The sequence below is a fragment of the Miniopterus schreibersii genome (assembly GCF_964146895.1).
Source record: "Miniopterus schreibersii genome assembly, chromosome: 1".
Taxonomy (NCBI): domain Eukaryota; kingdom Metazoa; phylum Chordata; class Mammalia; order Chiroptera; family Miniopteridae; genus Miniopterus; species Miniopterus schreibersii.
Window position 1 is genome coordinate 30,845,396 of NC_138101.1, and position 17,163 is coordinate 30,862,558.

Genomic DNA, 17,163 nt, shown 5'->3' on the forward strand with positions numbered 1-17,163 from the left:
TAATTAAGATTATCAAGTCTGAGAATAGAAAGAAAAAAGAATGAAATAGAATGAACAAAACCTCATAAACCTGTGGGATACCATCAAAAGTATTAACATACCCATGATGGGAATCTCATAAAGAGAGAAGAGAGATAATGGGGCAGAAGGAATATTTAAAGAAATAATAGCCCAAAGCTTCCCAAATAGTAAACGCAGAGATCCACAACTTGACACATCATAATAAAACTGTGCACACCCAAAGACAAAGAGAATCTTGAGAGCAGCAAGAGAGAGTTGACTCGTCACATTAACAAGTGATGTGCAGTAATATTAACAGAAACCATAGAGGCCAGAACATAGTGGGATGACATATTTAAAGCACTGGGGGGGGGGGGCAGGGGAGAGAAATTATTAGCCAAGAATACACTAACAAAACTATCCTTCAAAAATGAAGGCGAAATTAAGACATTTCCAGATAACCAAACACTGAGAAAACTAATTGCCAACAGACTTGCTTTACAATAAAGGGAGTCCTTCAGGCTAAAATGCAAGAACACTAGAAAATAACTTGAACCCGTGTGAAGAAATAAAAGGCATTAATAGAGTTAAATACATAGATGCATAAAGAAGACAGCAAAATAAATGAATGACTAAATAAATAACAGCATAACTGTATTTTTCTGTTTGTAACTTTTATTCTTCTACCTGATATAAAAGACGACTGCATAAAACAATAAATATAAATTTGTGTTGATGGGCATACAATGTATTTTTTAAAAATAGCACAAAGGAGAGGAAGAACAGGCAGTGGTATTAATCTAAACTAAATTATTATAAGTTGAGATGTATAGGACAACAACTAAGAAAATGGTTTTTAAAATACAGTAAAATAACTAAGGGAATTAAATGGTATACTAAAAATATCTAATATTTAACAGGAGCAAATAAGACAAATAAAATGGTGGGCATAAATCCTATGTTATCAGTAATTCCATTAAATGTAAATTAATTGAACACCCCAATCAAAGGCAGAGATTGACAGAATGGATGAAAAAACATATACTCAACAGTATATTGTCAACAAGACACATACTTTAGGTTCAAAGAAACTAATAGGCTGAAACTAAAATAATGGAAAAAGAGACACTATGAAAACCAACCAAAAAAGAGTTAGAGTGGCTATACTCATATCAGACAATAAAGACTTTAAGACAAATATTGTTACTAGAAACAAAGAAAGACATTTTATAATAAGAAAATGGTCAATCCATTAGGGAAATATAACCATTATAAATATATATGCACTTAACGACAGAGCCCCAAAATAGATGAAGCAAAACCTGACAGAACTGAAGGGAAATAGACAATTAAACAATAATAGTTGGATTCTTCAGTACTCCACTTTCAATAATGGGGAGAGCTACAAGCAGATCAACAAGGAAATGGAAGGCTTGAACAACACTATAAATCACTATACCTAACAGACATTTATAGAACACTCCACCCAACAACAGCAGAACACACATTCTTCTCAAATAAAATGTTCTCTATGACAGATCATATATTAAGTCATAAAACAAGTCTTAATAAATGTAAAAGAATTGAATCATACATAATTAGTTCTCTGACCACAATGGAATGAAATTAGAAACCAATAGCAGAAGGAAATTTGGACAATTAAAGAAATATGTGAAATTAAATACATTCCTAACCAAACAACGGGTCAAAGAAGAAGTCACTCTTTTTTGTTTAATATATCTTTATTGATTTCAGGGAGAGAAAGGGAGAGGGAGAGAGAGAGATAGAAACATCAATGATGAGAGTCATTGATCGGTTGCCTCCTGCACGGCCCCCACTAGGGATGAGCCCGCAACCCGGGCACGTGCCCTGGCAGGGAATTGAACCAGGATCTCCTGGATTAGAGATGATTTCTCAACTGCTGAGCCATGCCAGCCAGGCCAAGAAGAAATCACTTTGATATATATAGTAAAAATGAAAACACAGCATAACAAAACTTACACAGCTAAAGTAGTGCTTAGTGAGAGATTTTAGCTGGGAATGCCTACATTAAAAAAGAAAAGAGATCTCAAATTATATTCTAATCTTCCATCTTAGGAAATTACAAAGAGAAAAGCAAATTAGTTTAAAACAAGCAAAACAAAGGAAAGTATAAAGATTATAGTGGAAATAAATAACATAGAAATTAGAAAGAACAGAAAGTCAACAAAACCAAAAGTTGGTTCTTTGAAAAGATCAACAAAACAAACCTTTTGCTAAACTGACCAAGACAAAAAGAAAAAAAGACGCAAATTGCTAAAATCAGGAAAGGGGACCTGGTCTAAGGGTCATACACAAGACGGGTCATACTACTGACCTTATAGAAATAAAAAGGATTATAAGGGGTTAGTATGAGCAATTGTATGGCCAACAACTTAGATAAATGTAAGTAAAATGGACAAATTCCTAAAAAGACAAACTTCCGAAATTGACTCAATAATAAAAAAATCTTAGCAGGCCTATAACAAGAAATTGAGGAGAGAAACAAGCTGGCGGAGTAGGTAAGAGCTTCACCCGCCGCCTCCCGCAACCACATCAAAATTACAACTAAAATCCAGAACCACCGTCACTCAGAGCCTCCTGAGATCGGGCTGAACAGAAGCCCCACAACCAGGGAGCTGAAGCAGCACCTAGAGCTGGAGGAGGGGCGGAGACGCGGGCGGATCAGGGCTGAATCCTGGAGACTTGCCACGGGCCCACAGCCGGTGCCGCAGGGTAAACCCGGGAGGGCATCTCCGAGGTGGGGGTTTCCTGGAGGAGGGAGGGGTCCCAGCCCCACAGCAGACCCCCAGCCCAGGACTCCAGGGCCAGGAAGAGACATCCCCACAACTCCGGGCTGTGAAACCAGCGGGGACTGTCCCTGAGGGTCGCGGAGGCTGCGGGAGCCCCAGCAGCTCCTCTAAAGGGCCCGGCGCGGACTCACTCGGACGCTCCCTCTGAGCCCAGCGCCAGGCAGCAGCCTGAAAGGACCCGGGACACTCGGGGAGGAACTAACCTGCCTGAGATCCGGGCGAGAGGCGGAGGGCGGCTTCCTCCCAGGCAGAAGGGCTGGCGGAGGCCATGGCTCCTGTGGCGAGTCCTCCCCGCACACAGCCCACAGGCAGGCGCCATGTTTGAATCCCCAGCACCTGACTCACACCTTTGGCCCCGCCCCGTGATTCCCGGAGGCCCCGCCCCCCCCACCTGCAGCTCATCCAGGCCATTTCCAGGGGCTTTTCTGTGCAAGTGGCCTCTCGAGTCCCATGCTTAGGACTTTCCTAAAATCTCTCAAACAAGCAGCAGCGGGCCCCATACGGCTTGATAAGCGGCCCCAGGCCTGGCACTAGCGGCAGCTGCACTGGCTCATAGCTTGGCCTCTCCTGGCCTCCTCCAAGCCCAGCACAAGTAGCAGCCAACTACGGTTTGCTGTGTAGCTCATGCTGGGTGGCCCTGGGCAAGGCACTGGCACAGGCTGACTTTGCACCTCCCGGGAGGCCCCAGAGACAGTGCACCTGGTGGTCAGACTCGACCACGCTGGATTACAACCCTACCACATCCACGAGTGACACTCAAGGGGCGCACTTGGTGAACATCAAAGCCCCACTGAAGTAAATCCTGCTCCATAGGGGTGTCTCCAGCACAGCGGCTCTTTGGCTGTAGTTGCATCTGGTCCTCACAGCTGATTGGCCTGGGGGTCAGTTCCTCCCAGGGACGCCAACAGCAACCAAGGCTCAACTACAACAGGACAGTGCACACAGCCCACACAGGGGAGCCCCTAGAAGGCCCAGCTCAGGGGACTGGGGAGGCTGAGCGACTGGGCCCTACAGGACACCTACTGCACAAAGCCACTCTACCAATTCCAGGAGACATAGCAGCTCTACCTAATACATAGAAACAAACACCTGGAGGCAGCCAAAATGCGGAGGCAAAGAAACATGTCACAAAGGAAAGAACAGAAGAAATCTCTAGAAGAGGAACTAAATGAAATAGATCCAAGCAAGCTAACAGAGAGTTCAGAATTTTGTTTATAAGGATGTTTAAGCAGACTATTAGGGAAATAACTGAGAAAATTGATAACATAATAAAGTGCCAATTTGAAATGAAGGCTACAGGAACTGAAGTGAAGAATAATTTACAGGGAATCAACAGTAGAGTAGAGGATGCTGAGGATCAAATCAGCAATTTGGAACATGAGGAAACAAAAAACACCCAACCAGAAGAGCAAAAAGAAAAAAGAATCCAGAAATATGAAAATAGTATAAGGAGCCTCTGGGACAACTTCAAGAGGCCCAAAATTTGTACTATTGGGGTGCCAGAAGGGGAAGAAAGAGACCAAGGAATTGAAAACCTATTTGAAAAAATAATTGCAGAAAACTTCCCCTACCTGGGAAAATAGACTTACAAGTCCAGGAAACACAGAGGGTCCCAAACAAGAGGAACCCAAAGAGGCCCACAGCAAGACACATCATAATTAAAATGACAAAGGTTAAAGACAAAGAGAGAATCTTAAAAGCAGCAAGAGAAAAGCAGTTAGTTACCTACAAGGGAGCACCCATAAGACTGTCAGCTGATTTCTCAAAAGAAACTTTGCAGGCCAGAAGGGAGTGGCAAGAAATATTCAAAGTGATGAAAAACATGGAACTACAACCAAGATTGCTCTACCCAGCAAAGCTATCATTTAGAATTGAAGGTCAAATAAAGAGCTTCACAGATAAGAAAAAACTAAAGGAGTTCATCACCACCAGACCAGCATTACAGGAGAAGTTGAAGAGTCTTCTTTAAGAAGAAGCTAATGAACAAAAGAATCTGATGAACTAAATAGATCCAGAGACATTGACGCATGTAACAGACAATCATATTTCAGAGGAAAGAGGGAAGGGGGGTGGAGGGTGGGAAGAGATTAACCAAAGAAATTATATGCATATATGCATAACCCATGGACTTAGTTAATAACGGGGTGAAGGCCTGGGGAGGGGGTGGGAGCGAAGTGGAGGGAGTCAATTGGGGGGGTGGGGAATGGGACACCTGTAATACTCTCAACAATAAAGATAAATTAAAATAATAATAATAATAAAAAGAAATTGAATTAATAATTTTAAAAAAACCCACAAAAACCTTCTCATGAACAGCTCAGGACCAGGTATCTTCACTGATGAATTCTATGCTATGTTTAGAGAAGAGCTAACACTGATCCTTCAGATTCTTCCAAAAAATGGGGCACTTTCCAACACATTCCATAAGGTCTATATTATCCTACGCCAAAACCAGAAAAGGCCATAAAAGAAGAGAATGGCAGATAATATCTCTATGAATATACATGTAACAATCCATACCAAAACGCTGCAAAACCAAATCCAAATACACATGCAACAATCCACGCCAAACTACTAGCAAATAGAAAAGCAAGTTAATTTATATCCAACAATGTATAAAATAATTATACACTATGACCAAGTTGGATTTATCCCAGGAATATAGCTTGTTTGGTACAACGTACTAAAATCAATGTAACATACACCAAATTAAGAAAATAACCCTCCCGGAAACCCCATGATCATTTCAACAGACTCAGAAAAAGCATTTGACAAGATTCAACTCATTTTCATGGTAAAAATGCTGAACAAGTTAGGCATAGAAGTGAACTTCCTCGACTTGAAAAAAGTGCATCTACAAAAACCCACAGCTGACATCATAGTTAGTGGTGAAAAGCCAAGCGCTTTGGCCCTAAGATGGGGAATGACAAGGACATTGGCTCCCGCCACTTCCATTTGGCATCATGCTGGAGACTATGGTCAGGGAAACAGGCAAGAGAGAGAAAGAAAAGGCACTCCGTCTGGAAAGGAAGAGTAGAACTGTTTCTACTTCCAGATGACAGGATTTTGTTATAGAGGAAATCTTAAGGAATCCACATAAGACTATTACAGTTAATAATAATGTTGTTAAAACTTCAAGTCTCAATTAACCAGTGGGTCATGAAATCAGTTCCAGCTTTTCTTTTTGTGAAATCAAATGAAATTTTAGATATCAGAATACATTGCCTAGCACCAGCATTGTCTCATGACAATTTTGTTTCAGATTCAAACACAGATTTACATAGACTGTGTCACAATGTACTCCTTACTGTGGATCAAAGTGAAAAATTTTGAGAAACACCAGTCTGGTAGAAAGGACAGTAATGATTACGAGAAAAGGGGAAAGGCCTTCCAAAGATAGAAACAATATATATAATTGTGTGGAGGTTGACTATAGTGATGAAAAAAATGCAGTTCTTGTTCCTTTAATGATTATAATATTTTATATTCATTTGCACATAGGCCCTTCAGTGATCCAATCCTGAGAGAGTCTCTTCAACTCTCCGGCCCTTCTCCCCGGATATTACGACTCTCAATAGCCAAAGGCATAAACCCAAATTACGTTCCTCCAAAAAGCGTAAGTGGGTCCATGTGAAAGAAACGGTTCCTGACTTTGTAAGGCGAAGCACCTTTGTAACTACAACATGCTCCCCTTTTATTTCTAGGCGTGTATTTTCCTTTTCTTCCTGACTATGTTCTGCTCTCATCAAATGACCTTTTCTGACTGCCTCCCCTGTTCCCATGGGTCAGTCAGGATTTGATCAGAGAAGCAGAACCACTATGAGTAATACAGAGTTAGACCTTCAGCAACTGTGGGAGCTGATGGGCAAGTCTACGAAAGGCTATGACGGCACCTGGAACTTGGGTCTGGTTATAGATCTAGAAGCAATGAGAGACAGTAGGGGGAGGTCAGCAGTTCCCTGGGAGGTATTTACTTCAGGTGAAGCCATTGCCATCTCCTCAAGCAAGGGGAGTCCGGCCTTCTTGGGCAGGGGAGGAAGGGCTGATTCTATTGGTAAGGAAGGCTCAGAGGTATTTAGGGGTTTAAAGTCCCCAGCCTCACTGGAATCTGCACATATGTCCCTCTTCCAATTTTCAAGGTCCCATTTTTTCCTGATCATGGCCCGAACTTTAGTATAGGAGACCGTACAAGTTTGGGAATTCAATTTACGCTGTAATTCACCCATGTGCAGAATTAGATTTTGAGTTTGGTTTTCAGAAGATAAGCGTTTCTATTAAATAGGCCACAAAAACTTTCTGGTTCCGTACCCACACCTTAAGGTGGGAATTTAAAGCCTTCAGCTGGTCATTTCTTTCCTCAAGTGTAGTTAGAGGCCAGTTACTGAAATGGTCTCTGCTGCTTGGTCACCCAGAGTCTTGCTTTCTGTTTTGCCACCACATGCCATAGACTACCAGTGTCTTTTTTTTTTTTTAATCACTGGCAAGAGGATTATTAATACCTTTAAATATAATCAGCTCAGAAACCAAATTCCAGGTCATCTAAAACCAATACAGAGAATCCATCCTTAAAGTTCTCATCTTGTTATCTGTTGCTTTGTACAAAACAACCCCCAAACTTAGTGACATAAAACAACCCCCATTTTATTATGCTTCTGACTTTGTGAGTCAGAAGTTCTGACAGGGCAAGCAGGCTCACCTCTGCTCCGTGATGTCTGGGAACTCAGCTGGGATATTTCTAATGGCTTAAGCGCCTGAAATGGCAGGAGGCTGGAGTCACCTGGAGGCTCCTTCACATCTGTCTCACCCATCTCAGGCTGCTCTAAAAAAATACCATAGACTGGGTGCTTCGGCAACAGTTCTGGAGGCTGCGAAATCCACCATCCAGGTGCCAATGGATTCTCATCTTAAAGAGCCCCCCAATTGTAGGCAGCCACCGCCTGCTTTGTGAACATGCAGAGAGTTCTGTCCTCTCTTCTTCCTCTTATAAGGACACTAAACCCATTACGAGGGCTCCACCTTCCTGACCTTATCTAAGCCTAATTATCTCCTAAAGGCCCCACCCCCGGAACCATCACATTAGGGGGTAAGGTTGCAACCGAATTGGGGGGAGGGGAGGGCATACATATTTAGTCCATAAGAACACCTACTTGTGGACCGAGGAGGGGGTGATTCGAAGGCTAGACTCGGCTGGGAATATTTACAAGAGCACCTTCATGTGGGCCCTCCATGCGGCTCAGACCTCTCTCAGCATAGCAGCCATATTCTGAGAAAGAATATCCTAAATTGGAGTTCCCAAGGGTGAGCATTCCAAAAGAACCAGGTGGAAGTTGCACGCTTTTTTATGTTTTGGCCTTGGAAATCACTTCATGACCCTGCAGCCAGACTCTGTTGATTGATGCAGTTACAAGTCTGGCCCAATTCAAGGGGGCAGGGACACAAACCCCACCTTTCAATGAGAGAAGAGGGAAGGAATTTACAGTCTTGAGAGAGAAAACTGCCACACCCAGTGATGTGAGTCCTTTGTTATCCTTGAGCATGGTTTGTGTATGCAGAAAAGGCTGTTCAGAAGTATGCTCTTGATTTAAATAATTAATAGTTAATTTTTTAAAAATTGTAAATTAAAAAAATCTTATTTCTTTCTTAGGCTATACATTTAAGTTTAGTTTAGATGTTTTATTAGTCTGTTTATAATTCTAGCAGTTTTTAACAATGACTTTTAAGAGTCCTGAATGTTTGATTTGGTTTCAAACAAATTAAATACCTTCAAATACTTTATAAATACATTAAATTTGATTTCTTTTTTAAGTATTTTACTTCAACCATCTCCATTAGCAAACAAAACCTTCTCAAATATCATTTAATTATTTAAAAATCTAATACATGAAACTCATAAATTTGGTTTCACCAAGAACAAGAATGCCGCGGTCCAGCCGCAGCAGGAGTCAGGGGTCCCGAAGGTGGGCAAGGCGTCGGCGCTGGGAGACAGCAGACTACACGCCTCGGAGGTGGTGTGACACTGTTCCACTTTATTGAGAATCAACATAATCTTTTATACTTTCTTTTTTGGCTATGATTCCATTTTTTCGGTTAGCAAGAAATATTATTCATAGGTTAAACAATACAAGTTTCGATTTCATCAGAACGGAACAATTTTGACTTTTGTTTTTTAGAATAGAGGAGAAAGGAAAAACCAGTGACCTATAGAGTGATAGATGCGGCTTTGTTTGCAGCAGTAATATATTAGCTTGTGAGACAGAAATTTTTTATAATATTTGCCTGTGGTTGCTACTTCTTGTGGTTATATTTTAACTATGGACCTATTCATAAGCTATTATATTCTTCTTGCCATTTTCTTCTAGGAAAAGAGTGCCTTGTGCCATAGCTATGGATTAACTGCTAAGAATGCTTTGCTTTTGTTCCTTTGGGAGCGAGCACCGGCGTGGCCGCCGCCCTGCCGAGCGTCTCATGAAGGGCAGGTTCTCACACTGACCATGCCTTCCGTTTACAGTGACTGTCCTGATACCGCTCCCAGCGTAAGCACCTGTGTAAGGCGGAGGAGGGGCTGGTGGCCTTTCCACACTGTTGGCCCCTTCAGGGGATGCCACAGTCTGCCATTTATTCTGTGTGCCACCCAGGGTGGTCCTGTGCAGCAGGCGAGGGGCGATGGCCTTTTCCTGTCCTGGGCTAATCCTGCAGTCACGGGGAGGCACTGGAGGATGGGCGGCTGCCTGAGCTCAGCTTCCCCTAGTTCCTCCGTGAATTCCTTACTGGGGGCGCCAGGGGGAGTTTCCTGGCTTCTTCTAATAACAGTTTGTTAAAGCATCCGGCACATGTGATAGTGACTGGACTTGGGGAAATCGGGATTTCTTCAGAAGTGAGAACATTGTTTACCATTCCCAGGTTAGTTACTGATTTATGGCCCCAAATCCCCCTCTGAGGAGGAGAAGGGATATTCCCATTAAGCCAGTTCCTCCCACCCACAGGCCGCGTCCTCTCCCCAGAAGGCGCCTTCCGTGAAGCTTCCTCTCCACGTCCGGACCTTGTCAGACGACACGGTTGGGAGAGGACGTGGCACAAGGACATTATCTTATATAACTATAGTACAGCCGTGCCTCGGTTTTCAACCATCTCCGGTGACGAGCATTTCGGGTGACGAGCGCCGTGAACCCGGGGGAAATGCTTCGGTTCTCGAACCCGCCTCGGAAGCCGAACATGCCCGCGGCTCCCGCTGAGGGCAGGGTCCTGAGGCCCGGCTGCGGGCTGTGGGTCCCTCGGTTTGCGAACGTTTCAGAGCTCGAGCGGTCTCCGGAACAGATCACATTCGAAAACCGAGGCACCACTGTACTAATATCAAAAGTCAGAAAACTTAACATTGAAATAATACTATACATACTTCATGGTCCATGTTCCAATTTCATCAATTCTTGGACATACTTATTCTTAACACAAGTATTAATCCTATGATTTTGATTGTTAGCTTTTTTACAGTTAGTTCTAAATCTTCGCAGAGTTTAAAAATATAATACGGGCCCACCCAGGAAGCCATGTTACTATCGCAGGCACCTGAGGTTACTTGCCACCAGACTTTTGAGGGAAGAACTGTAAGGAGTCCTTTTACCTCCATAAATGTCATACCAAGTCTCTTTTTATAGTAACTTTGTCAGGACTCAAGACTTAGAAAAGGGGTTGCTTTCATAGCTCACTTACTCTCTACTTCCAGAAGTCAGAAGCTCCTACTTAGACCAATTAACCTGTTTGGATTTTTTAAATCTTTGACTCTCGATAGATTTAGACTTATTTTTTTATCTAGCACACACCTTTGAGTATTACCCACGTGTTCTCTGGAAATATTATATAGCTTTGTCTGACTTGCTGTTCTAAATTATGAGATCATTCTACAAACATGTCTCTCCCCCATCATTCTCCGTCTCTGATTATTTTCTGAGAATAAAAATTCTAGAAGTAAAGTTATTGCATTAAATGTGTGAACGTTTTTGAGGAGATTCATATAAAATCCCAAACTGTGTCCCAACAAAAGTGATTTTGATTGACCTATCACTTACATTATTTGGGCTGCTCTTCTCACTGTACTCTTGCCAACACTAGGTAATATTTATCAGACACAATAATTTTATAATAAAAATGTCTCAACAGAAATAGACTCATAGATACAGAGAATGGACTGATGGTTGCATGATCCTTTCTGTACTCTCCTCTCTACTTGTCGAAATCTGATCCTTCCTTCAAAGTCCAATCTAATGTTTCTTTATCCCTAAAAAGTGAATCTTTCTTGGGTTCTCCCACTCTTCCTCTGATATCTCTCAAAGATTTATTTATTCTCTTTTCCGGGTATCAAATGATTTGCCTGTAGGACTATGGTTTCTCCTAAGTTGAAAATTACCTTAAGGAAAGGGATTGTTTTATTATTATTTGTTTTGTCTTATATAATATAATTGATTAAGAGATATTTGTCTATGCCCGGCCGGGCGTGGCTCAGCGGTTGAGCGTCGACCTGGGATCCAGGTGATCGGGGTTCGATTCCCAGTCAGGGCACATGCCTGGGTTTCAGGCTCGATCCCCAGTAGGAGGCGTGCAGGAGGCATCCGCTCAGTGACTCATCACTGATGTTTCTCTCTCTCTCTCCCTCTCCTTTCCTCTCTCTGAAGTCAATAAAGATATATTTTTTTAAAAAGAGAGAGATTTGTCTAATGAATTGAATTAATAAATGATTGTTTTATTTCCTTTTCAATTGTAAGCCTTAATTGAAGGCAATGGTTATCGTATATTTCTCTGATTTTCCCAGAGCCTGATAGGAGACAAAGCTTAATTCATAGGAAATATTTAAGATGCTTAATTAGTACTTCATGGTGTTGTACTGACAGATAGGATCTTCAGTTTGAATCCCAGCTCTGCCACTTACTAACTATAAAAACTTAAACTGCTGAACTTCAAAGTGCCTTGGTTTTTCCAGTAGTGAAATAAAAATGATACCCCAAGTGAGGAATAAATGAATTAATACATGTAGAACGCTGTCAGTGTTAATATCATCATCATCACATCTTAAACAACACAAGAAGGGATTAGGAGCATACCTTCCTATTATTTTTCCACCCACAGTTAAAACTGTATATTATTTCCAGTTAAAGATTATATTCCTCCTCAAAGTCTTGTGGTAAATTTTGAGTTCAAATATAAGTAATTTAAATAAAAGACCATGAATTTGAACATATTTCCACAATTAAGATAGTGAGAAGTGACTTGGGGGACCAGAACAACATTCTCTATGGAGATATATGGTTCTGCGTTTTTCCTTCTGGCTTTGGTTTCTTTTTTGTATCTGTTCGACTGAGAAGAGAGCCACTAAAATTTACTTGAAGCATTTGTGATAGTGTGAGTCCCAATTTCCAAAGGGCAAAAATAGTTAAGAACAAAGTAGAACTCTGCCCCTCATAGTTGGTACGGCTGGGTCTTCCCTCTTGGCTGAGTTTATCACTCCATTAATCAGCATGATCCTTTATTTCTTAGGCAATATGCAACACTGCCATTTCCTCCCCATCTTTAGTTTAACAGTAAGTTCCTGAAAAGTTGAGTTGGAATCCATACAACCTAGTTTGAGAAAGATGGGAATTGATCCTTCAGCTATGAGTGTGGGTTACTGCAAGTCTCTTTTTCTTTCTGCTGGATTTGCTGAGAAGTCTGGCCCAGAGGTCAGACCTAATCTGTAACCTTGATTGAGATGGTGTGTGTTTATTATTTGACACTTATAGGTACTGTTTTATTTTTCTCCTCTAGGTTGAAACCAAGATTTTACCTTCTGCCCTGAATGCTGTCACAACTCCAAGAATTGTAGACCTTGCCACTCCAAGGATCAAGATAGATGGTCTATGCTATCCAAGAGAAAGAAGTGACATGCCCATCCGTCCTGTAAGCCATCCCTGCCTCGGCATCCTTCAGCTCACTTTATGGTTGTTCCTATGGTGCTATTTCCCTCTACAGGGCATTGGCCAAGGTCATTGCAAAAGGGAATCTTGAAAGAGGAAGTCTGTGGCAGGAAGGAAGACCTACCTGCAAGATACAGAGGGGGGCTTGGGGGTAGAGGGTGAAGAGCATGAAGTTTGGAGCCAGTAAGAGCTGGGTTCAAATTACAGCCTTGCCACTCTCACTCTGTGATGTCGTGACAACCTCCCCGAGCCTTGTTCATTCAACAAGTATTTGAACACCTGCCGTGTGCCAGATGCTGTTCCCAGTGAACAAAATGGAGAGAAACAAATAGATAGATAAGCAGATAAGATGAGGTTAGGTAGTGATAAGTGCTACAGGGGGGAAAAAAGGAAATGAGTGATTTTGGGGACAGCTACTTTGCATGTGGCAGTCAGAGGAAGCCTCTCTGAGGAAGGGATATTTGAGCTGGACTCTGAGTGATGAGATGGAGTTAGTTAATTGAAGGTCTGAGAAGAGAACATTTTAGTAAAGGAAAGAGTACATGCCAAAGTCCTAAAGCTGGGATGACTTTGAAGTTGTGTGGAGCAAGGGGAGCATGGGGACTGTAAAGATAACAGTTTCCACCTGGACAGCTGTTCACAACCTGCAGTAACAGACGAGGCCCGCGCTCAGCACAGAGCCTGGCACACTCAATGCCTCCCCTTGCTCTTCCTCGGTGGCACTCTCCTCCATTCATTGTAGTGGCAAGTTGGTGCCCATTTCCAGTTGAGTTTTCAATAAATATCTAATGATTATGTTATCCAAGGAGGTGGGACCAATTTCACCCTCTTTCTCAGAATCTGAGGATTTGATATGGAACTCTTATTTGGAAAGAAAACTAGTCTGGGAATTAAAAACCCTTGGGAGAGTGTCTTAAGTTTGCTAAAGTGACTTGCCTTCTGACCCTCAGGCAAGTCACTTTATTCTCAGTTTCTTTGGTATGTAAAATGAGAATTATAGTCATCTTTCTTTAATCGCTAGAATTGTTGGGGGAGGGGAGGGCATTTAAAAATCTTTTTTAAAAATGATACTGCTGCAGATGATCATACATTTAGAACCCCAAACAAATCTGTACCCCTGCAATATAGGACACTTTCAGGGGTACTGAGTGGTGTTTGTTGTCCATCCTAATTCTTTTCAATCAGCACTTAAGAGAGAATTGTAGCTATATATCATCCTTTCTATTTTACCAATAAAGCAACATACTAGAAAGGCAACCTGGCAAATGTGACTTTCAAAGTAAGACCAAAAGAAATTGATCAGTCAGTCAACATATATTTATTTAGCACCAAATATGCACTAGAACCTATTCTAGCTTTTGGCAAACAAGTACAGTAAGTTCTCACTTAACATCGTCGATAGTTCCTGTGACCTTAAGCAAAATGACATATAACCAAACCAATTTTACTATAGGCTAATTGGTATAAATAAGAGTTAAGCTCCTAGGCATGTCATCAATGCTATAATGAAATGACATTATTTGAGGGCCTGCTGTACTTTCTCTGGAGCAGCTTATAGTCTAAGGGGAAGGAGCACACAATAAACATGTCAACAATGAGCTAGGTGTTGGGAAGTGCTATGAGGAAGATTAGTACTGCGGAAGAGGGCAATTAGAAAGGCCAATTTATTTTGCATGGTTAGGGAAGGAGTCCTAACCATACATGTTTGAATCAAGAGACTTGGATGATGAAGAGGCAGCCACACCAAGACTGAGGAAAGAGGAATTCAAGCCGAACTAGCAAGTGCAAAGGTCTTGAGCCCGAAAGAGCTGGGCTGGAGGGGCCTTGTGTGATCCTGGGAAGGGCCTCTTAGTAACCAAGGTAGGGAGGAGGATAGCAGCCCGATCGTGTAGGGTCTTCTAGGCCACAGGAAGGAGCCCGCATGTTATTCTTAGCAAAATGGGGATCCACTAGAGGTTTTAAACCCTGGGAGTGACATGATCTGACTTGGGCTTCAGAGGTAGTTACCTCATGGGGTTGTTATGATGATTAAGTAGCAATGACGTAGGTAAATGATTTAGAACACTGTCTGGCTCATGGAATGTGCTCATTAAAACGCCCATTCTCCCCCTCAGTAACTGCTATGTGAATGCTGGATCGCTCAGGGGCAAGAATGGAAGCAGGGAAACCGGTCAGGGGTCTGTTGTAGGAATCCAGGAAAGAAATGATGGTGACTGGATTAGGGATATAGTTGTAAAGAGAGGGATATGTGGTAAACGTTTGGATATATTTTTGTCTTTTTGTTTCCACTGTAGATATCCCACGCTGCCTTGCTAGCTACACCTAGCCCTCGAATAACAGCTTTAGCTAAGGCCAAACCTCTTCATCAAGATTATTTACCTCCCCGTAATCCCAACTGGCCAGTCTCTTATGCTGCTATCTGTTCCAAAATATCTCCCAGAATTCAAGAGCTAGCTAATCCAAGTAAAAGGTATGTCAACTTGAGGCTAAGATGTGACAGGAAAGGATGGCGGTACTAGGGACAGAGGAAAGTTGACCTAATAAGGCCAATGAAAAGAACTATAGAAATGTGACAAATTTTTTAAAACATCTCACTTATTTGTTAAATTTATTGCGACAAACCTATGGTCTTACCATAAATATAAGGCTATAATTAAAGGGTTAGTGACTAGTATTGCAACATAGGTCTAGGAGACAACTCTGTAATTATGGATATGGGAATATTTATCTAACATATGTTGTCAAAGTGAAACAAATTACAAAACAGAGCACATAAGATGTTACAGTTTGTGCAAGGAAAAATACATGTGTGCCATATTTTTGCTTGCATATGCCTGTCGTGTCTCAGAAGGGTACACAAAAAGGTAGTAACAGTGGTTACTTTTGGGGGCCTCGGGAACTGGATAGGAGGAAGAATTATTTTTCACTAAATAGGCTTTTGTATTTTTCAGTGTTTTTGTACCATGTACATATGTGACCTATTTCAAATAAGTGAGAAAATACTTCAACAAAGAAGAAATTGTCCCTAATTCTTGTTTATTTTTTGGAAGACCTCTTAACTTACCTACGCCTCAATTCATTTTGTTGCCTTCAAGGAACAGTACCTGATTCCCCCCTTCTGGCGTCATCAGGAAAACCTGGGGACACCTTAAAAAGTCATAGAACTGTTGAGCCCAGGGAACAGGAAATATGTTAGTTCTTATATAACATAATATTTTAAAATTTTTATAAGGTGTTTTTCCTTAAAAAACAAAGTTCAACACCAAATGAAATGAAGCTTATTCCCTGTTCATTGGCAAAGGGAGAGGAAGAGTTAGATCCAGTGCTCAAGGCCCCTTCTCTAAAGTTATTACTTGGTGGTAAGGTGCTAGGGTGGAAACTTCAAAAACTTTATTCAAGTCCACCAGAGGACTGTCTGGCTTGCTTTTTTGTTTTTTTCTGTGTTGTTTTTTTTTTGTGTGTGTGTGCATGCCTTTTTAAAATATATATATCTTTATTGATTTCAGAGAGAGGAAAGGAGAGGGAGAGAGAGACAGAAACATCAATGATGAGAGAGTCAGTGATCGGCTGCCTCCTGCACGTCCCCTGCTGGGAATCGAGCCTGCAACCCAGGCATGTGCCCTGACCAGGAATCGAACCTCGATCTCCTTGGTCACATGTCAAAGCTCAACTGCTGAGCCATGCTGGCAGGGAGTGTTGGCTTGTTTTAACATTGCCAAATTATCGAGAAATTTCCAGAATTTACTTTCTGTGGAAAGAGCAAAGGCTTTGGAATCCTTCGGATACACCAATCTGGATTTGGCCGCAGGTCATTCCCATAACTCCCCCAACACTTCCCTGTCCAGGAGTGGAGGTGACGATTCCTGTTCCACGGGGTGCTTATGAAAATCAAGATGGGGTCATATCATGTGCCCAACAGAGTGGCTGCTTGGGAACTGTTCCTCCCTCTTTCTGCTCAGCCTGTTTCAGGCTGGACTCTTTTTTCCCACGCAGGACTCCTATGCGAATCGTCTACTACGATCCAGAGGTCTTCAACGTCAAGCCGTCTGCTTTGAAAGCAAAATGCTCTCTGAGGGTCCAGGAGCTGGCAGAGCCTCTTGCCCGCTAAACACGGAAAGCTGCATCAGTCCCGCCCCAGTTAGGCCTTAGGTGACTTAGTTCCCCACTCAGGTACTGTCAGTTTGTGTTCTCCCCACAACCTCAAAAACACAGGAGACCCCCAGGGAGCACCACTGTGACCATCGCTGAGCAATCGCAGCTCTGACCTGTAGGCCTGTCTTGCAGGTTTGGGGACTCCCACATGCAATAAAAGAGAAAATGACAGCCTGCCTTATCCTTACTACCTTCCCACCAGCGTCCTGGCTGTCTCACTGCTGTGACGGACCTGGAGA

General features: G+C 42.2%; 1 protein-coding gene across 1 annotated transcript in view; it reads left to right on the plus strand.

Annotated features, from left to right (window-relative positions):
- The window catches only part of SPMAP2L (sperm microtubule associated protein 2 like), a gene marked incomplete at both ends in the record, with an annotated part of 41,672 nt that extends 24,792 nt beyond the window's left edge, over nucleotides 1-16,880 (plus strand). The window contains 4 exons of the mRNA XM_081149365.1: nucleotides 6,333-6,447; nucleotides 12,624-12,755; nucleotides 15,067-15,242; nucleotides 16,766-16,880. Coding sequence (XP_081005491.1) covers nucleotides 6,333-6,447; nucleotides 12,624-12,755; nucleotides 15,067-15,242; nucleotides 16,766-16,880 — 538 coding nt within the window. The remainder of the gene's footprint in view (nucleotides 1-6,332; nucleotides 6,448-12,623; nucleotides 12,756-15,066; nucleotides 15,243-16,765) is intronic.
- Nucleotides 16,881-17,163: the final 283 nt, after the last annotated feature.